Source organism: Bathycoccus prasinos (genome assembly GCF_002220235.1).
Source record: "Bathycoccus prasinos genomic : Chromosome_3".
In the NCBI taxonomy this organism is placed as follows: domain Eukaryota; kingdom Viridiplantae; phylum Chlorophyta; class Mamiellophyceae; order Mamiellales; family Bathycoccaceae; genus Bathycoccus; species Bathycoccus prasinos.
The window spans coordinates 860,405-885,930 of NC_024006.1; the positions used below are offsets into that span (position 1 = coordinate 860,405).

Below are 25,526 nucleotides of genomic sequence, written 5' to 3' on the forward strand. Positions count from 1 at the left end.
GAAGAAAGCGTGGTGTGTTCTGTTGCATCCATCGCGTGTTGGTGCGTGTTTTGAGGAGGTGGTGTTCGTGAGAAAAAAGCGAAAAAATGTATGAAAAAGCGTTGCCGTCCGTGTGCACACATCTCTGTTTTTTCAAGAGGGCGCGATTTTTTACGAGGAAAAAAGTCGCTCTCTTCATTGCGCTCTCTTCATCATTCACGACGTTTTTCTTCACTTTTCAAAAGGAAGAGAGAGAGAGAGAGAGATTGATATTTGTCGAGAGGACAACACTTATTATAATAAAAGCACACGACGCGCGCGCGCACAAACAAAAACAACGAAACGGGGAATACATAAAATGTTCAGTTCCCCATTCAAGTCGTGGAATCGACAACACACGCAGCAGGAGGACTCAGAGATGAGAAAAGACGGGGAGAAGTTGTTTGAAGAGAGTAACAACACGAACAACACGAACAACAACAACAACGCGGTGACGTACAAGGCGCGGTTGATGACGTTTTTCGGTCGACGGAAGAAGAAAACTACGACGACGGTTCCTCCGAAGAAGAACGAGAAAGATGATACTAATGGAAAAACAACTCGGGGGGGGAACAGGGGGAACAACGACAAAGAGAACGACGGGGTTGGTAGGAGTCTCATAAACGAGAAAGAAAGAACAAAAACGACGACGCAATCCACAGAGCAGCAGCAGGAAGCGGTCAAGAAACCGATGCAACAAAAGCGCGCGCAAAAGTTGAAGGACAACGTCCAAAAGTCAAAGGAAGAGAACGCCGCGAACGCACGTTTGCGAGAACAGAGAGATTACTTTGACAAAATCGATAAAATGTCGAGTTTGCAAAGCGAGAGCGAGTGTTCGCCTCTGCCGGCGCACCGCGGGACGATGCAAAATAACGCGGGACGAAACATGGAGCTGTCACCGCTCGGCGTGATTAAAGCAGTTGGTGGATTAGAGTTTGACGGCGTGGATGCAAAGAAGGCGATAAAAGAAACGCGCATGGAACAACAACAACAACAACAAGCGAAAGACGAAGAAAAAGAAGAAGAGCAGGAAGAAGAGTTTTCGTTCCCGACGCCGCAGCAACAACCGCACTTTTTGCTCGGAAACAACGCGACGCCATCGCCGGCTTCGCAAGACAGACGAACGGCAGAGTGGTTAGCTTCCTCGCAATTACCGGCAGTCTCGGAACACGCGCTTTTAGAAAGCGTGAGAAACTTAACTTTAGAGGAGAAGATCGACGAAGAGTGCGAAGACGAAAAGGAAGCGCCGTCGTCTTCCTCGTCGCCATCTTCGATAAGGGAGACAGAATCCATCGCGCAAACAAAATCGCAGTCGTACAAGTCTCCGTTTAACAAATCAACTCGTTCGTCGCGACGAAGAACGTCCTCGGTGCACTCGTACCATTCGATTCACGACTATAAACCAGTCTTGGCGACGAAGAACGCGCATCGCGTGAGCGAAGGAAGTTTGCCAAAGGAACAAAGACGCTCATCGCTTGGCGGCACGATACGAAAATCTATAGTTGGTCTCCAAGCTACGGTCGCGAATGCAGATATACAGTCACCACTCGTCGAAATCGAGAACGAAGAAGAAGAAGAAGAAGAAGAAGAGGAGAAAGAAGAGGCTGCAGTTGAAGAGACTGAGGAAAAATTCCTCACGAAAGAGGAATCGAGTGAGCTCGGACCACTCGAGGCGCTTCTCAAGGAATGCGAGCAATCGCCAGAAAACGTCAAGACCGTCTCAGATGAAATTAAGAAAGCGAAAGATCCAAACTCGAAGAAAAATTCGCTCACGATCGAGAAAATTGGAGAAGGAACGTACGGCGAGGCATACATGTGCGACAATGTCGTTTTGAAAGTTGTGCCCATTAGCGACGAGAAGAAGGAGACTAGTGCAAACACGAAAAGAGGTAAAGAAAACGTCGAAAACGGCGCAGAAGAGAAAGAAGGAGAAGAGGAATACCCCCAAATGGTCGCTTCGGAGATCAGAGCGGAAGTTGCAGTCGCAAAACGCTTGACGAAGTTACAGCCGCACCTCGTCGCGCCAAAGGCGAAAAACGTCACGGACGGCTTCGTCCCGCTCGACCGCGTCGCCATTTGCAAGGGGCCATACGATAAATTACTCCTCAAAGCGTGGGAATCCTTCGATTTCCGCAAAGTTTCCGAAAACGAAAACCCGTCCATGTGGCCAAAAGATCAGCTCTACGTCGTCTTTAGCACCAGAAACGGTGGCATCGACTTGGAAAATTTTAACCTTCATGATTGCAAAGAAGCGTTTTCAGTACTTTTGCAAATCACCGTGGCTTTAGCCGTCGCCGAAGAGGCTTGCGGCTTCGAACACAGAGATTTGCACTGGGGTAATGTGCTCTGCAAACGTGATAAGGTTGATTTGGAGAACGACAGCACGAGAAAAGCGCGATTAAACGGCGTCGACGTGACTTTAGACACGTACGGCGTGACTGCCTCGATTATCGATTTCACGCTTTCGAGAGTTGAAATCAAAGACGAGTCTGATGTCGTCTTTTGCGATTTGAGTTTAGATCCGGAGTTGTTTGAAGGTCCGGAGGACGACGCGCAAAGCGAAACGTACCGCAGAATGCGGAAAGCGTTGAACAACCAGTGGGGCGCCAGTTGCCCGCAAACCAACGCCTTTTGGTTGCACTATTTAGCAGACACGCTCTTGACGAAGAAAGAGTTCAAGATGAGCCCAAATCAAAAGCAATCGCTCGGAAAGTTCCGAATGAACTGTTTGCAGTACGAGTGCGCCGCAGACGCGATTTGGGATCCGCTCTTTGCTGGAATGTGGTCCAGCGGAAGGAAATAAAGTTTTTCAATAGAGTGCTGCGAGAGGAACGAAGCGAAAGCTTCTCGGAGCGGCGAGGACAAGAGACTGTGTGAGAGAGAGAGAGAGAGAAACAGAAACAAACAAACACACAAAATACTTAATCACCATGTAATTCTACTATATCTATACATATCATTTCACTCACTACTCACTAACTATTTGCGCGACCTCGAAAGGCGTCCCCCCACTTCTCCTCCTTCGTTTGCGTCTTGGTAAGCACCCATTGCGACTCCCCCGCGGAGTTTATCGTTTTCACTCGCACGTGGAACCGCATGTTCGGTTGTAACTTTTCGATGAAAAAGCTCCTCTCCGTCCCTTCGTATATTGGCATCCACGACAGAGCTCCGAGCGCTTCTTTAATCTCTTTCCTTTGCGGTTCTATCTCCAACTGATAATAATCACAGTAGTTATACTCCGACGTCTCTTCTCCGCATTCCCAAGATACTTTTAACGTTGTCGAAGTTGCCTCGACGCGCACGCATTCAGGCTCTTTGGGAGGCACAGAGTACAAGCGCGAGAGCAAGTACTTCTTCATCTTTCGATACACTGTGCCTATATAATTCATGCTCTACTGCTACTACTACTACTCCTACTCCTACTACAACTACAGGTACGAAAAGAGGATGGATTTTAGAAGATTTTTCAGTCAACAACAACAGACAAACATCACTTTTTTCTTTCTTTTCATCCAAACGAACACAGACGAGAACGAGCGGGCGGGCGGGTCTTTTTGAGACGACGTTCGAAGAGGTCATGTCTTCTTCGAGAAGAAAATCAGAAATAGTCACCTTACAGTTTGGCGAATACGCCAATCACGTCGGCGCGCACTTTTGGAACTTCCAAGACGAGCTGATTGGATTAGCGTCGTCCATTTCCGAACGAGACGAAGACGATTCAGACGACGATTCAGACGACGAGGAGAAAAAGTTAGTGAACCAAAACCGGTTCAACGCGATCGACCACGAGTGCTTATACCGCCAAGGGGAGACGAGACGAGGGGAAAGAATACAAACGCCGAGAGTCGTCGCGTACGACTTGAGGTCGAGTTTAGGCGGCGTCAAGCAGTTGGGGTATCTCTGCGACGAAGGAGATGATTTTTTTTCTTCAACTGTTTCTTCTTTGTCTTCTTCTCAAATTGCGCTGAAAACGTGGACGGGCGAGATGCGAGTGCACGAACAACCGCGAGCGAAGAAGTCGGAATATCTGAGACGATTAGAAGAAGAAGAGGAGGAAGAAGAAAAAGAAGTAAGAGGAGAGGAAAGAGATGCTGAAGAAGAGAAAGAAATAGAAGAGGATGATGATCGAGAAAAGAGGAAGGAGAAGAACGGTCGCGTGGCTGTAGTCGCGGCGGATGACGTTGAAAACGACGGGTCAGATATCGACCGGCTCGTTGAAGCGGCGAAGAAGCTCAAACACGACGCAATGCACTGGACGGATTTTTCGAAAGCGTTCTTTCATCCGAGGACGGTACAAGTTTTGGATGGAATCTTTGAAACGTCGTCGGAGGGAGTGAAAAGCTTCGCTGGATTTGGCGAAGGCGCCAGTTGGGCGATGGAACTCGATCGAAGAGAAAATCTCAGAGAAGACATCAGAAAGTGGGTCGAAGAGTGCGATTATTTGCGCGGGTTTCATGTTTTTGTGGACGATCATTCAGGATTCGGAGGTTTATGCGAAAAAGTGCTCGAAGAGGTGAGAGATGCGCACGGTCAAGGCGTTTCCATTCTCACGTTTTGTTGCCGCAGACCGCGCAACGATGAAGGAAGGAGAAACCATGAAGAAATCAAAATAAACAACGACGGGGACGACGACAATAACGAATTTTTAGAAATCACGCAGAAACGAAACGATGAGCGACGCCTCATGTTAAACGACGGATTATCGCTCGCGCGAATCTCGCCTCTCACGGACGCGTACATTCCTCTGTACGGTTCGCAACCGAACGGGCAACGGCACAGCGCGTATCAAACGTCTGCGAGAATTGCAACTGCTCTCGATACTATCACGACGCCGTGGCGACTTAAATCCACGGATGGATTTGAATCTTTCGTCGGAGCAGAAACTGTGGCAACGTTTATCGGCCGCATGCAATCGCAAGCCAACGCACCCTTCCTCCAGACGTCCATGTTTACGCGAAGAGGCGACTTTGCGTTTGAAGAAGACAAAATATCATTAATGGAGCCGCTTTTTACTTCTTCTTCTTCTTCTTCTTCTTCTTCACAACGAAGAAGAAAAGCTTCAAACGAAAGCGATGGAGAAGATGAAGACGCAGAAGAAGCTTTGGCAGAATCGCACGTCATTCGTGGAGCTCCGTTTGGCCAGTCTCGCCGCGTGTGCGAACAACTCGAGGAACGCCTGCGTTCCGGCCAACGCGTGGCCGGAATACCAATCGGGAGATGTGTTGCTGGTGCGTCTTTACCACTTCCAATGACGTATCCTACTGACGATAACGTCACGAGTAAATCTCCTCTACTCAGCGTTCACGCGATGACGAGACAAACGAGAACCCAGGAGAAGATGCTTTCGGAAAAAGCAAACAACTTTGAGCGAGCGTCTCGCAACTCTGGCGGGAAAGCTATGCTTTCGTCGTGGGGATACGACTTTGACGAAACGTGCGAGGTTGTCGAGCGCATCAGAACAGATGCAAAGCGGTACGTGGACGACGACTTATAGTAAGTAGATATTAGATAATTAGGTGTATACAAGTATATAATAGAATAGACAATCCTCAAGAGCTATAAAAATTTATGTGCGCGCGGATCCAAGGAATTCCAAAGTACAAGGGTGGTGGTGTCTTCTTTTGCCCTCGTATAACGAAAAGATAAGAAGAAATCCAACATTGCATTTGTAATCTTCTTTCCGCGCACACCGACTACAACAAAGAAAATACGATGATCCATCATTTACTTCTTCATTCTGTTCCACGTCGAGTGCGTTTTACCCGCCGGGGCCAAAACCTTACGTCCTTTCTTCATTCTTGCCTTCAAAACTCTTCTTCCGTTTGGCGTCGCTTTTCTCGCAAAAAACCCAGATTTTCTCGCCGTCTTTCTTCTGGTACCACCCAAAGTGCAACCAATGGATCGGCCACCGGCCGTAATGACTAAAGCACCGCGTCCATTACTCGCCGACGGGGTGACTCGTTTGTTGAACGCAAAAACGGACGCGTTCCCAACCGTTTTCTTCGCGGACAAAGACGTGGATGCGGCTGACGTTGAGGTTTTTGAGGTGGAGGATTTCAAGCTCATTCTCGTCATCGCCGCGGTCACGCAACTAGTAGCAGATAAAGTAAAAGCAGACATTATTGTTTGTTTTCTCTAATAAATTTCTTAATTGACTCGATTATATTATCTTAACGCGCGTGTGAATGTCGCGTGGTGTGTGATATGTGATGTTACCGCGTTCTTTTTTTTGACGGAAGATTTCCGAGGGCGTTTTTGGCAATTAGTCCTCTATCCTCTTCTCGTCCCAAAGGCATTTTTTTTACGACACCTCCTCCATCCAAAAACACGCAGAAAGAAGAAAGCAAGAGCAACAACCGACTTTTTCATCATCGCGAAGAAGGGAAAGAGAGTTTTTAATCTTTTTCGGAAAGCGCGCTTTAAAGTTCACACCCGAAGCGAGAAAACCTCATACACGCACACGCAACACAGATAATAAAAATGTCTTTCGCAGTTTCCTCCTTTGTTGGCACCAGAGTCGTCGCCAAGACGAACGTCCGCGCCTCTGCTTCCTCGAGAAGAGCGTCGGTGCAAGTCTTCGCCGAAAGAAAACTTTGGTACGAGTTCTCGTTCTCAATTTTTTTTTTGTAAATCTGCGCTTTTCGAGCGCGCGCGCGGTTGAGAGTAGTGCGATTTCACCTAGATTTCACTCGATCTGTCGACGGAATTGAATGCCGTAGTATTCGACGAGCGTTTTCACAGTATCGGATTGAACGAGTGGATGTCGCATCTCGCCTCTTTTCGCGCGATTGAACATTATTTTTTGCAAGAACCATCTCGAAGCGGAGAAGATACGGAGACGAGAGAGTATCTTTCAACTACAGAAAGGCTGTCGAACGCTTTTCCCAAAGAATACGATTTTTTCCTTTTCTCGCGCGCGCTGGCTGTTGTTCCTTTGATCATCATTATTTGCTGACTATAACGAAATCTCCTCTTCATTCACATAATCATCACAGGTTGCCGAACATCAAGACTCCGGACTACCTCGATGGTACCATCGCGGGTGACTACGGTTTCGACCCGCTCGGTTTAGGCTCCGATCCGGAACGCTTAAAATACTACCAAGAGGCGGAGTTGATGAACGCTCGATGGGCGATGATGGCGGTTGCCGGCATCTGCACGACCGAAGCTTTGGGCATCCAATCTAAGTGGTACATGGCTGGCCAAGAAGACTACGGTTTCCCGATCAACGCGCAGTTGGCTGTTTTGTTTCCGACCATGGGTTTCTTGGAAACGAAGAGAATCACCGGCTGGTTGGCGACGGGCAAGTCTGGCATCAATGAAACGTTTCCGTTTGACCCGTTAGGAATGGGCGCTGACAGTGATTCGATGAAGTTGAAGGAGATCAAGAACGGTCGCGCGGCGATGATTGCGTTCGTTGGCATCTGCGTCCAAGCGTTGGTGTTGAGAGAGGGTCCGTTGGCTGCGTTGCAAGACCACGTCGCGAACCCGTTTGGTAACAACTTAGCGACGAACGTCATGAACCTCCCGATCAACTTGGCGTAAATTTATACACACATAGAAAAAGAGAGAGAGAAAGAGAGAGAAAAGGAGAGAGAGAGAAGGAGAGAGAAAGATAGGGTGCAGAGAGAGAGAGAGAGCAGAGAGAGAGCAGAGAGACAGAGTTATGCTGATAAAACTTGTTGTAACAAACCAAAACTATAGATGCAAAATAAAGAAAGACTTTCGTTACAAAACACACACATCGCAAAACAAAAACAAAAACCAAAATGTCGCCGACGACGGACACTTCTGTCGTCGTCGTCCACTGTAAATTCGCCTCCGAGGACGAGTCGAAGACGATTTCGATATCGTTACCTCCCTCTGTCCCCGCGACGGTTCGAAAAGTGTGCGAGCAATTCTTATCCGAGCGCGCGGACGTTCAACAGTTGATACAAAAGAAAGGAGGCACGTTTGAGGGATTTAACGTCTGCGCTTTACCGAGGAAAGAAGAAGCGACATTAACGACGACGACAACAACAACAATAAAAACAAAGAAGGAAGAAGACGAAGAGGAAAGAAATCAGTCCACCATCAACGGGTTATCCGTCAGCGAAGCGTCGACTGTCTTAGACGATGCGAAAGTGTTACAAAACAACGATCGGGTCACCATGGCGTTGACGAAAGAATATAACTTGAAGAGTTTGAATCCGGTGAGGAAATATACGGTTGGTTCTTTCCACGGGACGAATTTACCGAAATTTAAAAGCGGGAAACAAGCTGCGGTAGAATGGCAAATGCGAAGGACGATCGACGAGGCGAACCCGACGGTAGCCTCTGGATTATCTTTAGTTGGAGGAAAAAGACAAGCGTTTGTCGGCGCGAAAGAGAAAGGACAAAGCGCAAAGTTTTACATTTTGAAAGCGCAAAACACGAACGATTTCTGCGCGTTGCCGATGGAGACTTGGTATAATTTCAGACAGTTGATGTCGAGAAAAGTGCTAAATTTAGAAGAAGCGGAAGAATTGATGAAGAATAAGCAAGATAGGTTGTACGAGACGTCGGCGAAGTTTGTCGGAAGCGGGGCGAACAACGCCGATTTAGACCGGTTTTCGGATTCGGATTCAGAGGACGATATCGTCAATCCAAAGTCCAGACGAAACAAAAAAAGGGGAGACGACACGGACGACGAAGACGAAGAGAACGGTGGGAAGAAGAGAGGAAGAAAGCGAGGCGGCGGCGGCGGGAAGAAGAAAGGCGATGACGAGGACGAAACGAAAGAGAAGAACGAAGACGGCATCGGCGAAGGATGGGAACACGATCAAACGTATTCCGACGACGAAGGCGGAGAAGTCATGGCAACTGCGGACCCGGAACAACAAGAAATAGATAAGCAAAACGCACCAAAACCTCCGACGGCGGATTCCGACGATGAGCTCGATGAAAACGCGCAGAAAATCAAAACGTTGTTAACGAGGCAAAACGCGATTGAAAATAACATCACGGCGGCGGCGATATTCTCGGACGACGACGACGATGATGACGACGACGATATTCCGGAAGATTTCGATCCCGATAAGGAAGAAGTGAACATCGGGAAAACGCGATCCCTGATCGATAAAGTGAAGCAAAAAGAAGTTAGAGATAAACAAGCGGCTAAGGAAGCGGCGGCGGCGGCTAAGGAAGCGACTGCCGAGCAACAGCGAAGAGCGTTAGCGCAGCAACAACAATTGCAGCAAGAACAGTTACAGCAACAAGCCACCGCAGCTTCCCAAGGTGTGAAAAGAACGGCATCGCAGGCTGGCATGACGAGTCAAGAAAACTCTGCTCGGAAATCAGCGCAGCGTCCGTTGTCTCGAGGAGCGAGCGCTCTGGGGGTTGGCGGAGACAAAATCAAAGACGAATCGGCCACAAATCCAGTCGAGAAGATTATTCGCGAACTGTTAAAGAAAAATCCCGGTCGCACGACGATGAAAGACATCACCAAAGCGTGCAGAAAGGCTGGATTGGTAAGTTCAGATGCGGGTAAAGCGCAACTGAAGCAAACGATCGAGCGCATATTGAGATTTAGCCAAACAAGCGACGGCGTAATGGTCGTAGCTTTGAAATGATAATGGTAATTGAATCTGTCTTGTGTTGTATTTATTTGTACAAAGAATTTTTTAGTTCGCCAAGGCGTACGTAAACAACCCAAGCATCGCCCCGCTGATGCAAAAGTTAATTTTCGGTCCGATAACTTTCGCCTTTTCGATAAACACGCGTCTCGCGGCGGTTATGTTCCACCAAGCAAACGCCGCCACCGAGGCGTACGCCGCGGACATTTCGTCTCCACCTTTAAATGCAGCTTGGTACGTCATGGCGGTTAAACCGAGAACACCGCCGACTAACCCGTGCGCGACGTACGTCGTATTCTTCGTGTATCCAACGCCGTGATCTTTAAGACTGTTGTTTATATATTAGTATTTTGATGATGATGATGATGATGATGATGGTGATGATGATGATGATGATGATGCGTTAGTGCGTACTCATCATAACGAGACCGGGAACAACAAAACAAAATTCGATCGTCAACGAGAATTGAACGAAAAAGGTAAATGTGCAAATTCAAATTCATTTTCGCACGACGATACGAGAAGAAGAAGAAGAAGATCTATGTATATATATATTAAAAGCAAACGTACTATTTCGCCGGCATGAGAATGACGTTGGACGCGTACGCCGCGCCTACGATCGTGTTGATTTTCAACACCGTGTTCAGCGTGATGTTCATCATATATTATTTTCTTTCTTTCGTGTTGTGTGTTTTTATATTCTTCGAAATGAAGAGGAAGTGAGTGAGAGATGATTTTTGTTTTTTTTTTGCTCTTCGCGAAGAGCTCGTAAAAACGTGGGGGGTTTGCAGGTTTGACATGAGTAGTGCAACAGAGTTTTCGATGGCATCGCCACCAACAGCACCGAATGTGGTATCGTTCGAACAAATGCCGGAAGGGGCAAAAGTCCAACTCGAATTCGATACCAGCTACGCGAATTTCAAAGTCGAACGGAAAGCGGACGAAATTGGAGACGCGAACTTTCCCTCGAACTTACACAACGTCGCCGAGTTATTCGGTCAATTACACATGTTGAAAAACGTAACCAACTTACACCGATGCGTCGAACGGTTTAAGACAATCTTGAAAGAAGGACCGGATGGGAAACAGAATAATCGCATGGGACAAGCAGCCATCGTGTGTTTCAACTGTGGATGTGTCGCTTTGCCTAAAGGTGGCGACGTTGGGATGGAGTGCGCAAACTGCGGGGAGAAAGAGCAGACGAATAAAGTGGTCTGTAAACGAGAAGATGGATCGATGGTTCCTTGGATTGAAAACGGAGTGAAACCGATGACGGAAGAGGAGAGGAGGAAGAAGATAGAGGCGGACGTGGCGATGGCGAGGAAGTTACAGAGTCTCGATGAAGACGGTAATAAGAATGGGTAGTGGGGAAAGGGAAATGTACTAGCGTAAACTTGCATTAAAAACTTAATCATTCGCCGCGTTCGTATCTTCGCCTTCTCTCCTCACTCTCACCGCTACCACTGCTACTACTACTGCTGCTGCTACTACTACTACTCCTATTGCTGCTCCTATTGCTACTTCTACTACTACTACCACCAAATCTACCACCTTGTTCTCTTCTCCTTGTTCTCTCGAATGGCACGTCTTGTCGTCCTCCTTGTCGTCGTCGTTGCTCCCGTTCTTTGAGCTGTTGCGTTCGTTTTGCTTCATCCGCGTTACCATCCGAGTGATTCACGAACCAATCCGGCAAACTCTCTCCGGACTCCATGAAAGCATTTCTTAATTGTTTATAGATTGGCCCGTTTCCAACCTCGTCTTCAAATCCAGCCACGTATAAGCTCGTCGATGTTCCTTTCTTCCCGGCTCGAGCGGTTCTTCCCAATCGATGGACGTACTCTTCAAAGTCTCGTTTATCCGTCGGCAAGTCGAAATTAATCACGTGCTCGACGAGAGGAATATCCAAACCTCTCGAAGCAACGTCCGTGGCAACTAATAACGATATTTTCCCATCTCGAAAAGCTTCTAACGTTCGGACTCTCGCGCCTTGCGTCAAATCTCCGTGTAGCGCTTCGACTGTAATTTTTTTCTTTAAATCCGAATCCGAATCCGACGACGACGATGACATGGACGATAAACGTTCCTTGAGCCAAATTGCCGTTTTCACTTGTTTGCAAAACACCATCGTTTTTTCGTCACTTTTATTTCTACTTTCTATGGCCTCGAGAAGTAACGGGAATTTATACTCCTTCGGTTCCTTCTCATCCGTAGCGTTTGTTTTGACGACTTCTACCAGTTTTTGCGTCACGCCGCGAGCCAACGCACCAACGCGTCCAACAGATATCCTCGCGCGATACGGCGACGGGCGCGTGTATTTAGAGGCCAAAGTGAGCACTTTCGGTGAAAACGTTGCGGAAAACAAAAGCGTTTGTCGTCCATTCTCTTCCGTTGGAATCTTGCCCCGGTTGCCCAACAAATCTCTCAGTTGCGGTTCAAATCCAAGATCCAGCATGCGGTCGGCTTCGTCCAATACTAACAGTCGAACTTCACGCAAGTCAACGTATTCGTCGTCGCAAAAATCGAGCAAACGTCCTGGCGTGCACACCAGAATTTCCGGTCCAAATGCGATGTGTTCGAGCTGTGGCTTACAATTTTCTCCTCCGTGCGCGCACGCGACTCGGAGACCGGTATCGAAACACACTTTGCGCACGTCCAAGTAAATTTGTCGCGCGAGTTCGCGAGTTGGTGCTAATATAACCACCGAAGGTTGACACGGTGTCGATATTGTCGCTATCGTTTTTGTCGTTGCATCAGTATTGTCCCGTTCCTCCTCGTTCGATGATGTTGAAGTCGTCATCGCCGCACTCTCTCTTTTCTCCGCTTTCCTCTTCAAAGCAATTTCAACAGCCGGTATCGCAAAAGCGAGCGTTTTCCCACTCCCAGTGTGCGCGGAACACACTAGATCTAATCCGCTCATCGCTAACGGTATCGCGTGTTTTTGTATCGGCGTCAATTCGGTGAGCCCCATTCTCTTCTCCACGTTGGTGACAACCGCTTTGTCGTGCACGGCCAAAGACGACTCGCTCAAGCGTCGAACGGCAGTTGGCGACGATATCGTGGTGGACTCTGAATCTACCTTTACCTCCACGTCGTCGTACGTCGTAAACAAATCTCGTCGCTCGTTCTCGACTGTTTCTCTCGGAAATAACTCGCTCTCTTGGTCTGGTAAACATCTCCCGTGACTTCTCGCGCCACTCAAGACCTCCCCGCCAGTCTTCGCCGCTTCTACTTCCTTTAAGAAAAACTCCCTCTCTTCTCGTTTCCGGAGTTTGATTTTCTCTCTCTGCTTCGCCGTCAAAAACTGTTGTTGTTGTTGTTGTTGTCGTTGTTCTTTGTGTTCGCGTCGCGAAGACGAGGAAGACGAGGAAGAAAAGGAAGACGAGGCGTTTATTGTTGTTCTCGTTGTTCTCGTGACGACGGCGCATTCTCTCCGCCTCCTCCTCCTCCGATGATGATGATTTTGGTCGTGATGATGATGACCACGACATCGAGAAGAAAAAGAGCAACAATACCCACCAAAACAACTTTTACTAGTATTATTAGTAGTATTAAGCATCGTCGTCTGAATCGTCGTCATCTTATCGCTGCTCTTATTATTATATAGACTCGCGCGTGTCGTGTGTGTAAATTAGTGTCGACAATTGGGTAGACGCCAAAAAGAATTCTCCAGTTCTCACCCGTCTGTCTCAGGGGAACATGACGACGACAGCAGCGAGTGTTGAGTGGTGTTGCGCGTGCTGTCCAAGCAGTCGTCGTAGGAATAGTAGCAGTAGGAGTAGTAGCAGCGATAACAGAAGAAGAAACAACAGACGAGGATCATCATCAATCTCATCATCATCATCATCATCATCATCATCATCGTCGTCGTCATCAACGACGTCAAAGACGAATTCGAGAAAAAGTGATAAAACTCCTCCTCCTCCTCCTTCTCCTTCTCCAAATTCTCCGAATTCTCAAACTCCGTTTGTAAAAGTGGACGCGAGAGTGTTCATCGTCGGCGCGGGCGTTGGGACGGGTTCTATACAAAACTTAACCATCCGCGCGGCGAACATCTTGAAATCCGCGGATGTGGTCATTTACGACGATTTAGGCGTCGATAGCGAGGAAACTTTATCTCTGTGCGGACAGAAGTGTAAGAAAATATACGTCGGTAAGAGAGGCGGGAGAGCGGAAAAGAACACGTCGCAAGCGGAGATTAACAGTTTGTTGGTGGAGTTGTCGGCGAGCGGGAGATATAAACACGTCGTCCGGTTGAAAGGCGGAGACCCGACTATATTCGGTAGACTAGGAAACGAAATAGAAGCGCTGAAGCGAGCAAAGATAAAGTACGAGATTGTCCCGGGAGTCTCGAGTTTAGTCGCAAGCGCAGCCGCGGTAGGAATGCCGCTCACGGAAACCATGCGAGGTGGGAAACACTTCGCGTGTATTTCCGGCCACGACGCGAAAACAAACCCAGACGCGTTTAGAGATTTAGCCGACGTAGATACGGTCGTCGTATTCATGGGCGGAAAGAACATCGCGAGCGTAGTGGACGCGCTTTTAATGAACCCAACGTTTGGTAGCGAACAAGCAGCCGCGACGACGAAGAGTAGAGGTAGCAAAGCGACCGCGTCTTCCAAGAGAACGAAAAGCACGCCGTGCGCCGTGGTCAGAGACGTAGACGGCGCGAAAGAAAAACGATGGTTAGGTACGCTCGGCGATATCGTCGAGAAAACCGAAGGCGAAAAGTTAAGTCCGTGCGTTTTCATCGTCGGAGAGATTTGCAAATCCGCCACCTTGCACGAGCGTAACGTTTACTTGTGATGAAAGAGAAGAAGAAGATCTCGTAGTAGTAGTCTCAGTCGTCTCTCTCGCGTGATATTTTTAGCTTTTTATTTATTTTTGATGAAAAAACTTTGATTTAAAAATACACGAAAGGCGCACACTTTATACTAATAATACTACGCAAAAGTACGTTTACTCTTCCTCGCGGAAGGATGCACGACGACGACTTTGACGATGAAAATCATCACGGTTCAACAGAAAGACTGTGCAGCGACTCAAATTTCGCCCCGCGAGCTCGACAGCTCCGCGTTTTCGCCGAACGTAAAAACAGAACGAACGATTTTCTTCGCCAACTTCGCGCGACGAAGACACCAGCGGCGCTTTCGTCGCCAGTGAATTCGACGAGAAAAAAAGAAGAAGAAAACAAAGGAAAGAAGTGTACTTCGAAATGGAGCTCGAAAGCGAAAGCGAAAGTGGACACGCGACGACGACGCGAAAAGAAGCGCGAGCTCGATGAGTCGAAGGAAAAGAAGAAAAAGAAGAAGAGCGTCGTCGAAAACGTCGTCGTCGTCGACCACGCCGTTGAGAAGGAGGTGGAGAAAAAAATCGAAGAAGAAAAAAACGCGACAACAATGTCGTTGGATGACGACGACGACGACGACGAAAGAGAACCGTTGGTGACTCGAAGAGCCAAAGAAGCGGTGAACATGTTGAAATCTAATCCGGTGTCGCCGAGAGAAAACGTGGAACGGTATTACGAGTGCATAGAATTATTACGCGAACGGAGGAAACGCGCGGCGAGAGACGCGTTTCAAAAAGCAAAGAGTAAACGAGAGGAACGGCGAAAGCGAAAAGAGGAGGAAAAGGCAGCGAGAATGGCTGCTCTAACTACCGCAGCTGATGGAGATTGCGGGGACGAGGGATGCAAGGACGAAGAAAGCGCGGAGTCCTCCGATAGCGACGAAGGCGAAGAAGACGAGGAAACGCGGAAAAAAATCTTCGAGAAGGAGCTACAGTATGAGTTTAAAACGACTTGGAAAGATATCGCGCACGAATCGAAAGACATGATGAATAAAGAAACACAAAGAAACGCGATTAAAAGTTTAGAGTTGGAATTGAGACGCGCGTACATTTCCGCGCGATTGATTTTCAAGCATTACGCGCTTTTGACGAAACCGTTCGACGAAAATATCGGCGCCGCAGAGCTCGGCTCGATGACGCTAAACGATTGGTTCGCGTTTTTGAAAGATTGCGATTTAATCGGGGCAAACTCAGTGGATGGAAATAATAAAAAGATGCTCAAAAGTAGCGCCGAACTGCTCTTTATTCGATTGAACTGGATTACCGATGCCTCGGGGCGGAAGGTGAAAAACGCAGACACGACGACCAACTCTGATAGATCTTTAGTTATCACGGAATTTTGTGTCGGTATTCTCAGACTCGCGAAAGCTTTGCGTCCGAAGAAGTTTAAGAACGAAATGTTATCGGAAACTCTGGCGAGATTTATGAAAGAACGCATCATTCCTCGCGCGAAATTCGTCGATGTCGAGCCTTTTCGTAGCCGCATGCGAGCGAAGCGAGTTCGTAAAGTTCTAGAGAAGAACGAAACTTTAATCACGCACGTGTTTGAAAAATACGCCGCGATTGGAACCTCGACTTCTATCGGAGCCGCCGGTCTGCGAACGATCGATTTGAACGAACTCGTCGGATTAGTCAAAGATATGGTCGCTCACGTCGCGCGTTCGCAACCAGGAGTTCACGTAAAGTTTCTCGTCATCCAGCGCTGTTTCGGATTGAGTCAGAAAGAAGTCCTCGGCGAGGACGCCGGGGAAATCGATCGAGAAGAATTTGACGAGCTCGTCGGTAGGTTGGCGGAGGAGTTTTACGACGGAACGTGTTTTTCTTTCGCGACGACGACGACGAAGACGACGAGTGAAGTGAACGATATCACCACTACTACGTTTACCTCGTCCTCGCTGGCGGATAAAATTTCTTGGTTCATTGAGACGCATCTCGCGCCCGTGTATTGATTGATAGATACCTTTTGATAGATTGATAGATTTGTGATGATGTGAGAGTATGTTGTGTGAGTAGTAGTAGTAGTAGTATTTTTACGATCGTGTACTGTGCTCGTGTATTTTTTGCTTTTGCAGAAACCAAACAGCTGCCCAAAAAACAAGCCCAAAACGAGAGGAAGGAAAAAAAAGAAAAAAGTAGGGTCGGAGGTTGAAAATGTCATCACATACTAGCACGCACTCGACACACAGGAAAGATGTCTTCGCAATCCGTGCAAACTTTCGGACGCAAGTACGTGTATACTATTAGTAGCTGAATCGAATCGAATCGTTCGAGACGCATTTTGTCGTTCGCGAATGGTGGTGAAACCACCTTTTCGCGCGCATCATCTCATTTTTACAACGCAGAAAGGCTCCGCCTTTTGTAGGCGGAAAAGGTGGAAAGGACGATGCGCGCGAGAATTCGTCTCGTTTTAAACGCACACGCGACCATCGCATTCGAACTATGAACTTACCATCGCGCGTTTTCTTTTCTTTTCTACCCGTTTACCTTTTCAAACAAACAAACAGAAAAACTGCCGTTGCCGTCGCGCACGTCAAACAAGGGAAAGGTCTCTTGCGCTTGAATGGGTCGCCCATCGAGCTCGAGAAGACGGAATTACTCAGAACTAAAGCTTTGGAGCCGGTGCTCTTGTTGGGCAAGGAGAAGTTTGCCAACGTTGACATCCGCGTTCGCGTGAAGGGTGGTGGTCACGTTTCACAAATGTACGCCGTGAGACAAGCGATTGCGAAAGGGTTAGTGGCGTACACTCAAAAGTACGTCGATGAGGCGACGAAGAAGGAGTTGAAAGACGCGTTGTTGCAGTTTGACAGAACGATGTTGGTCGCCGATCCGAGAAGAATGGAACCGAAGAAGGCGGGTGGTCGTGGTGCGAGAGCGAGATTCCAAAAGTCGTACCGTTAATATATGCGCACGTGTGTATGTTTACGCGTACGAGAGTAAGTAGAATTTGAACCTTAGCAATCATAGAGAGAACCAAAATATTAATATAAAACGCAACTATTCACACGGTGTTTTGGACGAAGACGAAAGAAGAAGAGAAAGATGTGTTGTATTCATCATCATCGACCCCGCGTAAAAACGGGTTTGCGCAGACCAGCAGGCACAACCACGCTTCTTGGTGGAACAGTCGTTTTAGTCGTTTCGTCCTCCAATAGCCCCACCACTCTGTCTCTTTTTTCCAGCGCTCTCTCTGCCTCTCTCTCTTTGTTGTTTGTTGTTGTGGGAAGCTGTTATTCGTTGTTGGCTTTTTTCTTCACTTTTCAATCTCTTCAGAACATCATGGCGCTGTTAATGAGACGGTCGTGCTGCTTCTTCTCCTCCTCCTCGTCCTCGTCGTGTTCGTACTCCTCCTCTTCGTCCTCTTTTCGACGAGCAAAAGCAGTCGTCGTTGCCACCGTGAGCACCACCACATCGGGTGGGAGTTTTAAAAGTCGTTTCACTTCGTGTCGGCGAGAAAATCATCAGCCTCCTCGCGGAAACAATTTTTACATTCATAACAACACGCGCATAAACAGAAGAAGACCGACGAGAACGTTTGCGTCTCATAACGACGAAGAACGAGAAGATGACGAAGAAGAGGAAGAGAAATGGTCCGATTTGCTCGAGCAGTTCGATAAAGAAGCCGTCGTGATTGCAGACAGAAACAAAAAAATCATCATCCCACCGCATAAAGTGGCAACGTTGGAACGAGCGTTAGCCGGCGGGAGAAGGACGTTTCGATTGAACGAATTAGCGAACGATTTAGGATTGGAGAGACGAGACGTGACGGCGTGGATGAAAGAGAACCAACACAGACAAAAAGAGTTGGCAGAGAAGTATCCGCAGGAACAGTTTCGAAACGAAGATATAGACGAAGATGAAGTCGTCGGGTTGTTATCGAACAGAGCGAAAGAAACGGTGAGGAGAGACAAATTGCACGACGTGAAAGCGCCGGTCAACAAAGGGAAAAAAGACGGGGGTCCAGGTGGGATGCCGGCGTACAAAGGATTTAAGAAAACGAGACTAGGCGCTTCAAACGTGGCGACGTTGGAGAAAATATGGGAAACCGGGAACCATTACCCGGACGACGCGACGATTCAAGGAATCAGAGACGCGACGAAATTACCGGCGAGTAAGATTGTGAATTGGTTCAAAGAGAAAAGAGACGGGGCGAGGAGTCAAAGACACCGAGACGCGAGGAATAGACAAGCGGAAAAGGAAGGCTTTGAAAGAGGAGGACGAAGACGCGAAGGAAGAGGAGGAGGAGAATACGGGAAACAGAACCACAGAAAACAAAGAGACGTCGTCGAAGATTGGGGAGATGATTACGAGTAATACCCGTCTGTATATGCATACTAGTATGTTCTATTAAATATATATCACTGCTACAACTACAACTACCAACTATTACGTGATGCTCACATCACATTTGAACTGCTCGTAATTCGATTTTGCCCTCCTGGAAAAAGAAGCACTTCGTCGCCTTCGTCGACGTCTTGAGCGGCGTGAAACGAATTGCTCACATTCAGTTCCACTCCATTTTCTTCTTCATCCTCGTCGTCGAATGTTGTCCTGTGTACCGCGCGTACGCTGACCGCAAATCTGGCGCGCTTTAATGCTTGCGTTGTTTTCCATAGCGCGTAGCACGTGCTTCCTAAACATACGAGCGATAACGCGAGCGCGACCGTGAGCGATTGAATCCGATACTGGTCGTTACTGCTTGATGCGACTCCCCCTTCCTCGTCGTCAATCTCAGTAAACGTCAACTTTTCACCACCAATCCCGGTTCCCATTTTCCTAGTCTCGCATTTGTTTTCATTCTTGACGAACACGTGCATATCAACTGCTACATAAGGGTTCTCGCTCTTATCTTGATCTGTTCGACAACTCGAAGCCGACTCGCCATCGCGCATCGACCAGTACGTATGATTCAAATCTGTGGTGCCATCTGGATGAACGCACGCGTTTCTTTCCCATTTCCAACTCATGTGCGTATCGTTGTGCACGATTAAAGAACCCGCGCCGAAAGAACCTTCGCGAAATGCCGACCAGGACGGTTGCGGAGTCATCCAGCTCGAGCCGTATGGTCCTTCGTAGTTTCCTCCGTCGCCGACTACTATGTGCGTTATGCCGCACTCGTCGCGTTGATTGTTATATACTGGATAAGAACGCTCGTAACTGTGCACGTGCCCATTCAAGGCAACATCGACGCCAAATTTGTATAAAATCTGTTCGTACTTCAGACGTTGCGGTTCATTCTCTTTGTAATGCGCAGAGTTGGAATTATACCACGGCGCGTGAAAGACGGCGATAATCCAAGGCGTCTGTTTTCTATTTACTCGCGCTAAATCGTTCTCGAGCCATGTTTGAAATGTATCAGCTACGGCGCCATCGAACATTTGTGTCGAGACGGAAGAGTAAGAATCAATGTGCACGACGTGCGCCTTACCGACGTTGAAGGACCAGAAATTTTTGGAATACGAGGCACTTCGTCTCCAAGGTGTCTCGTAGCGTTTCTCAAAAGCCGTATATTCTGCGCCGTTATTCACGACGTCGTGATTCCCGCTCGCGATGACGACTGGAACCGAACTAAACAACGCTTCAGATAACTCAGCAAAGGAATCCCATCTAGGCGCGAAACCATCGGCGTAGGATACATCACCGGTATGAATCACTGCGTGCGGTTTCACCACGTCTTTCACGTGCTGAAAAACTTTCTTCGTCACTTCGGTTTGTCCGGTATCTCCCATGACGGAGAGTATTGTTTCTCCTTCGTTGGTATTACTACTGCCGCGTTTCTTAAACGATCTGTACTTTGTTTCTCCATTCTCATCCTCGTCGTGCGGTAACACATACACGCACGCATCAAAGCCTCTTTCCTTATTGAAATCTTTAATCTTCGCTTTGTGTATAAACGGACTTCGATACCACCCGCCGTTGGCGTTTGCGTACCCCAAACACACCGTCTTTTCCCACGGTTTCTCCATCGTGAACCACGCATCCGGCACGACGTCTTTAAAACTATTCACGACGTTATAATTCGACGCATCTCTATCCGCCCAACTCGACGTATTCGCCAGCTTCGCTAAAACGTCTCTCTTCACCGGCGTTTTCGGCCCGCCCATACTCGGCGCGGTTAAACTCGTCGCCGACGCCAAACACATCTGCTGCGTGTACGAAGACGACTCGAAAACTTTACCTATATGCCACGTTGTTTGCGTCTTCGAAGAGACCACTCTGTCAATCACATCTTTCTCCTCTTCGTCTTCAGAGTTTCTCTTCGCGCACGCGTATCTCACTTCAAAGTCTTCCTCTAAAGGCTCTCTCGTCGTCCACACGACGGTGACTTCCTCGTCTCCGGATATCGACAAGTGCACTTGCTCTGGTTTTAAATGGGTTTCATCTTCTTCTCGTTCATCAGCAAAAGCGATCAAACGTCTTCTTTCACTTCTTTGTATTCTTCTTCGCGTTGGTTCCAACTCGACCGGTGCTGACGCGTATTCCGGTCTCGAATAGAACGACGTCCTTCTTCCGACGATGATTTCGTCCACGCTTTCGTCCACGGTTTCAAAGCCAGAAACACCACCACGCATCATAAAAAGCGCCAACACCAACGCGCGTGGAAAACGGCTTTCAGAGGAGGAAACTACTGAGGCGCTCGTTCTTCTTCTTCGGTCGTTCGTCGTCGTCATCATGCGTGTGAGAAAATATTCCTTTCTTCTCTGTTGTTGTTTAAAAATCCACACAAAAGAGCGGCTGTTTTTGTAACGAACTTTTCTTCTGCGATGAGAAGATGTCGACTCAGATGTTAGACGATGACGACATATGGGACAACAAACACGAAAAACGCAAGAAGGAACAACAACGAGAGCAGAGAAGACGACGAAAAAGTTTAGTTTTGATTCTTTTAACGCTGTGTCTCTTTCTTCTCGTCTGGTACGTCGAGCACAACGAGAGAGACGCGTTTTACGTTCGGGAAATCGATGATGATGTCTTCGACCCCGAGGACGGGAAAGGAGGAGGAGGAGGGTGGAAACGGTACGCCGTTCCGGCGCACGAAGAAAAAGAGGAAAACGAATGCACGATCGATCGATGTCACATCCGAGACCTTTCCTTGGCAAAATTTAATCGAAAATACCGAGAGAAGAAACCAGTCGTCGTGACGTTCGACACAAAATTCGATGATGAAGAAGAGAAAAACGAGAGGGAGAGTGATTTTTTTTACGAGATGAATAGGAAGGAAAATGTCTTGAAAACGCACGGCGAGAAAACGATTGTTTTATCCTCCGCGAACACGTTTAGCTACGAGAAAAAAGAGGTCAAGTTAAAGGACTATTTGGACGAAAGAGGAAAGTATTTGAAACCAGTCCAATTGCATCAAAGAGCGGATAAGATTTGGTACTGGTTCGGCGATAACGACCACGACGCGTTTGGCGATTTTTTCCCTTCGTTTAAGAGGACGTCATTGATTGGGAAGAAATACGTGCCGGATAATGCGTCGGTGGCGTATTCGTACGGCGTGGGAGGGCCGTTGTCTGGAGTGCCGTACCACATCCACGGACCGGGATGGTCGGAAAGTATTTACGGAAGGAAAAAATGGTTTCTGTCCCCGCCGATGTTTGAACCGGTATTTAACGGGAACGAAACGGCGGCGAGAGCGGCGATGCGATTCAAAGCCAACGGGAATAAGGCGAAGTTTAAGATGAAGACCATGAACATGAACGGTAAAAACGAAAATAATAAGAAGAAGAATAAGAACGGCATCGATGTGGATAAATACGGAAACGAGAAGAAAGTGCTCGCGTGCGTGGTTCACCCGAATCAAGCCGTATATTTTCCCGATAGATGGTGGCATGCTACATTAAATTTGGATGAAAGCGTATTCATAAGCTCCTTCGTCAACTACTAATATTAGTGGGTGTTAACAGTAGTAGCGATAGGAAATAGGAAATAAGTAGTAATAAATATAGTGACACGACCTTTCTTTTATTTAAAAATCCTTTACTTTTCCGTGAGTGCTCGGAAACCGCTCCAATCGTTCGGCGCTCGATAGTTTGTTCGTTCCATGACGGCCAAAAGACTCTTCGTAGGTCCATCTTCAATCTCTTCTCCGTTATGCGAAACTCTTTTTTTTATTTTTTGAAGCAAATTCCTCGCTTCGTTCCATTCGCCGCGTTCGTATTTTTGAAACGCACGTTCGAAATCGGTCAAAAACTCCTTCGAAACGCGTTTTCGCATGAGCGCGACGTCCGGATGTTCCAAGAAAGGATTCTCGTAGAGTTGGAACGAATTCGTTTCGTCTTCGTAAGAGCGGCCAGATAAAATCTCTTCTTGCGTCGGCACAGGAATTGCCTCTACATCCACGTCGCACGTGTATAATTTCAACGGCTGCTCCGAACCTTTCACCGTCACGTGGTCTATTTGTCGGCATTTCGTTCTCGTGCTCTCGGATAAAATGTTCGCAAACTGACCGGTGAACAACAGAGGCGTTTTAAATTGTTTTGTCGCCGCCTCTAAACGCGCAGAAATGTTTACGTTCGGTGATAAATAACTCGCATCGACTTTGTATTCCGAGCCAATCGCGCCTTCAATGGCCCATCCGACGTGTAATCCAAAACCCATTTGCGTTTGGAAATTCGGCATGCGTTTATTCAGCTTCTTGTTCGATTTATACGAGGAAAGTTTCGCGCTTCGTCGTAAACCAGCCATGACGGCTAAGAAGCTCACTAAAGCACCGTCGGCGATTTGCTCCAAAACAAAGAGCTTCTCTTCGTCCTTCAACAGTCCTTCGCTCGCTAACTCGACGTCTCGTGTTGTTATATTCGGAGGAAACTTCCACACGAGAAGGAACGCGTCGCCGATATTTTTGTTCGCGCTGCCTCCGTGTAAGTGCGCCTCCATGTGCACGATTTTACCGATCGTGTTTACGTATTCCATGACTTCTTCTTGCAAAACTTCCGTGGAATCTGTGAATTGGCGAATGTCGCAAAAGCCGAAAATAGCGACGACTTTCCGTCCCGGAATCATCGGATTAATCTCGCCGCCTCTCTTCATATTTTCCGCGATGACTTCCGTCCCAGCCTCGCCGAAACCGACCGATAATAACGAACAGATTCGCGCGATACTATTTTCGAGCATTCGCGTTTCCAGCTGCTCGCCTTCAGATTCTAATTCGTCGTCGTGTGGCCGGATAGAAAATTTCGTCAGCGGATTGGCTGCCATGGCTTGAACTTTTAAAACCATGCGTTCGATTGGTCGCAAGACTAACACGTTAGCGTCTTTAGAGAATAAGAGCGCGCCAAGGAGCAAGACGATGCACACGAAGATTGTTTTTGCAATGTTCAACACGGACTGCAACTTGTAAACTTTCGACACGTCAAAGAACGCGAAGGAGAGCTTATCGTACTGTTCGTTTTCGCCGTCACCAGAGTACATGGCGAACTCAAACGCCTCGCACCTCAGTTTCGGATATTGAACACCGGAAAGATTCAAATATAAATACGACAACGGGTCATCGTCATTCAAGGCTCCGATAGAGTTGGAAAAGTTCCCATTTTGTTCGTAGGAGGTGCCGTTGATGACCAATCGATACATTTTTTCGCCCGTATCTTCGTAATATCGATTCAGAGCTTGAAAAAATCCAAGTCTCGCTTGGTCGTCGTTGGGGTCGAATCGCGCCGAGTCGTGGACGATTTTCAAGCCGCCGTCGATCAGAGTGTTCGTTTCGCCGGCATCGAAGAAATCTGCCGCAAAGATAGGCATCATGAATAACATCAATAGAACACCAATTATCACGCGTCTCGTTGAGAGCTCGGAAAGTCGCTCTCCGACTCTCGATTGCTCCAAATCGTCGTCGGACATGTCGTCAAACTCTTCCGCTTGCGTCAGCGAGTTCTTCTTCACCAGGGGCGTCTCGAAATCACCACCACTTCCTTTTGCGCTAACTCCAGTAGACGAAGAGTTCACAGACTCTAACGATTGCACGGATGATTTACGCACCTGCAACATTTCTTCCCGAATGTCTTGATTGTGAATTGATGACGAAATTGACGACGCAGATGAAATCATAGAACTTCGAGCGATTGAAGCCCGTCGCTCCTTTTGCGCTTCTGCGTTTTTCTTCTGTTGCAAAGAAGAGTACAACTTTACGACTCGAATCAATCGAACGACGCGAACGAGTCTTCCTGCTCTCGTCCCCGCTCTCGATGCTCTACCTGCTCTGGCGATATCACCAGAATTCTCCGATTTCGTCCCGTATCTCTCGTCGTACGCTTCGCCTTCCAGACCGGTGCCGTACGAATCCGTTCCTTCGCACGGATCCATGCCGACGAATGCCATGAACTCGGGCACGTCCATAAACAGAGACAAACACGCGACGACGTCCAACCAAAAGTAAAAACCAAAAACATACTTTTTGCCTTTTGCAAAACACGACATGGTCGTCTCCAGCGCGAACAAAACAATCAACGCGATCGCGACGCCGACAAAAATCTCGTCGTACTCCATCGGAAAGGCCAACACTCGCACGTCGTCGCCGAACAACGCCCAAATAGTCGCCAGAGTCATAAAGATAGAAGTACATTTGTTATCCAGAATCTTTCGACAGACTTCTTTCCCTCGTCTCCGAAACGTGCGCCAGGAGGAAAAGTGAGATTGGGAATAATAGGAGGAAGAGGAGGAAAGTTTTTGATGCTCTCGTTCTTTTTTCTCTCTCTTGAGGTCCTCCTCTTCTTCTCCTCCTCTTTCTCCTCCGGTTGTGATTTCCACCATGGACGCGCGCGACCCCAACGCTCTCCTCGTAAACGACGACATGGTATTCATCGCGTTTCTCTTACTCTTTTGTTTCTCGTCGTGGTCGTCAACGGTTTTTTCTTCGAGTTGCATCGCATTATTCACTCTTTGGTCTTCGAAACCACCTTGCGTGGACGCGTCGGCGAAAGTCACCGATCTCCTGCCTCGAGACGTCGACAGACGTTTAATCGCATCGTCATCGATATATTCTTGTTCTTGGACCGACGGCGTTTCGACCGTCACCGCGCGTAAAGAGGAGTCCATCTGTGAGGAAAAGAAAACGAGAGAATATCTAAAAATAAA

General features: G+C 47.8%; 15 protein-coding genes across 15 annotated transcripts; 9 read left to right on the forward strand and 6 right to left on the reverse strand.

The window, feature by feature from the left end:
* Positions 1-337: 337 nt before the first annotated feature.
* On the forward strand, positions 338-2,821 carry Bathy03g04580 (predicted protein; the record flags this gene model as incomplete). Its single annotated transcript, XM_007513950.1, has 1 exon — positions 338-2,821. One exon carries the CDS (start codon positions 338-340, stop codon positions 2,819-2,821), a length of 2,484 nt encoding a protein of 827 aa, XP_007514012.1.
* A 172-nt stretch (positions 2,822-2,993) lies between these two features.
* Positions 2,994-3,407, reverse strand: Bathy03g04590 (unknown protein; the record flags this gene model as incomplete). The annotated part of the gene is made up of 1 exon (XM_007514041.1): positions 2,994-3,407. The coding sequence occupies one exon, from the start codon at positions 3,405-3,407 to the stop codon at positions 2,994-2,996; it is 414 nt and encodes a 137-aa protein (XP_007514103.1).
* A 188-nt stretch (positions 3,408-3,595) lies between these two features.
* Bathy03g04600 (predicted protein) lies at positions 3,596-5,512 on the forward strand (the record flags this gene model as incomplete). Its single annotated transcript, XM_007514148.1, has 1 exon — positions 3,596-5,512. One exon carries the CDS (start codon positions 3,596-3,598, stop codon positions 5,510-5,512), a length of 1,917 nt encoding a protein of 638 aa, XP_007514210.1.
* Positions 5,513-5,742: 230 nt separating this feature from the next.
* Positions 5,743-6,138, reverse strand: Bathy03g04610 (predicted protein; the record flags this gene model as incomplete). Its single annotated transcript, XM_007513962.1, has 1 exon — positions 5,743-6,138. One exon carries the CDS (start codon positions 6,136-6,138, stop codon positions 5,743-5,745), a length of 396 nt encoding a protein of 131 aa, XP_007514024.1.
* Positions 6,139-6,498: 360 nt separating this feature from the next.
* Positions 6,499-7,563, forward strand: Bathy03g04620 (predicted protein; the record flags this gene model as incomplete). The annotated part of the gene is made up of 2 exons (XM_007514053.1): positions 6,499-6,644; positions 7,014-7,563. 2 exons carry the CDS (start codon positions 6,499-6,501, stop codon positions 7,561-7,563), a joined length of 696 nt encoding a protein of 231 aa, XP_007514115.1.
* Positions 7,564-7,787: 224 nt separating this feature from the next.
* Bathy03g04630 (predicted protein) lies at positions 7,788-9,608 on the forward strand (the record flags this gene model as incomplete). The annotated part of the gene is made up of 1 exon (XM_007514211.1): positions 7,788-9,608. One exon carries the CDS (start codon positions 7,788-7,790, stop codon positions 9,606-9,608), a length of 1,821 nt encoding a protein of 606 aa, XP_007514273.1.
* A 51-nt stretch (positions 9,609-9,659) lies between these two features.
* On the reverse strand, positions 9,660-9,854 carry Bathy03g04640 (unknown protein; the record flags this gene model as incomplete). The annotated part of the gene is made up of 1 exon (XM_007514341.1): positions 9,660-9,854. The coding sequence occupies one exon, from the start codon at positions 9,852-9,854 to the stop codon at positions 9,660-9,662; it is 195 nt and encodes a 64-aa protein (XP_007514403.1).
* Positions 9,855-11,018: 1,164 nt separating this feature from the next.
* On the reverse strand, positions 11,019-13,188 carry Bathy03g04650 (DEAD/DEAH box helicase domain-containing protein; the record flags this gene model as incomplete). Its single annotated transcript, XM_007514071.1, has 2 exons — positions 11,019-11,258; positions 11,290-13,188. 2 exons carry the CDS (start codon positions 13,186-13,188, stop codon positions 11,019-11,021), a joined length of 2,139 nt encoding a protein of 712 aa, XP_007514133.1.
* A 119-nt stretch (positions 13,189-13,307) lies between these two features.
* Positions 13,308-14,414, forward strand: Bathy03g04660 (uroporphyrin-III C-methyltransferase; the record flags this gene model as incomplete). Its single annotated transcript, XM_007514295.1, has 1 exon — positions 13,308-14,414. One exon carries the CDS (start codon positions 13,308-13,310, stop codon positions 14,412-14,414), a length of 1,107 nt encoding a protein of 368 aa, XP_007514357.1.
* A 173-nt stretch (positions 14,415-14,587) lies between these two features.
* Positions 14,588-16,405, forward strand: Bathy03g04670 (predicted protein; the record flags this gene model as incomplete). Its single annotated transcript, XM_007514059.1, has 1 exon — positions 14,588-16,405. One exon carries the CDS (start codon positions 14,588-14,590, stop codon positions 16,403-16,405), a length of 1,818 nt encoding a protein of 605 aa, XP_007514121.1.
* Positions 16,406-16,895: 490 nt separating this feature from the next.
* Bathy03g04680 (40S ribosomal protein S16) lies at positions 16,896-17,354 on the forward strand (the record flags this gene model as incomplete). The annotated part of the gene is made up of 1 exon (XM_007513831.1): positions 16,896-17,354. One exon carries the CDS (start codon positions 16,896-16,898, stop codon positions 17,352-17,354), a length of 459 nt encoding a protein of 152 aa, XP_007513893.1.
* Positions 17,355-17,732: 378 nt separating this feature from the next.
* Bathy03g04690 (predicted protein) lies at positions 17,733-18,767 on the forward strand (the record flags this gene model as incomplete). Its single annotated transcript, XM_007514068.1, has 1 exon — positions 17,733-18,767. The coding sequence occupies one exon, from the start codon at positions 17,733-17,735 to the stop codon at positions 18,765-18,767; it is 1,035 nt and encodes a 344-aa protein (XP_007514130.1).
* Positions 18,768-18,850: 83 nt separating this feature from the next.
* On the reverse strand, positions 18,851-21,025 carry Bathy03g04700 (predicted protein; the record flags this gene model as incomplete). The annotated part of the gene is made up of 1 exon (XM_007513868.1): positions 18,851-21,025. One exon carries the CDS (start codon positions 21,023-21,025, stop codon positions 18,851-18,853), a length of 2,175 nt encoding a protein of 724 aa, XP_007513930.1.
* Positions 21,026-21,225: 200 nt separating this feature from the next.
* Bathy03g04710 (jmjC domain-containing protein 8) lies at positions 21,226-22,341 on the forward strand (the record flags this gene model as incomplete). The annotated part of the gene is made up of 1 exon (XM_007514326.1): positions 21,226-22,341. One exon carries the CDS (start codon positions 21,226-21,228, stop codon positions 22,339-22,341), a length of 1,116 nt encoding a protein of 371 aa, XP_007514388.1.
* Positions 22,342-22,433: 92 nt separating this feature from the next.
* Positions 22,434-25,487, reverse strand: Bathy03g04720 (hypothetical protein; the record flags this gene model as incomplete). Its single annotated transcript, XM_007514224.1, has 1 exon — positions 22,434-25,487. One exon carries the CDS (start codon positions 25,485-25,487, stop codon positions 22,434-22,436), a length of 3,054 nt encoding a protein of 1,017 aa, XP_007514286.1.
* Positions 25,488-25,526: the final 39 nt, after the last annotated feature.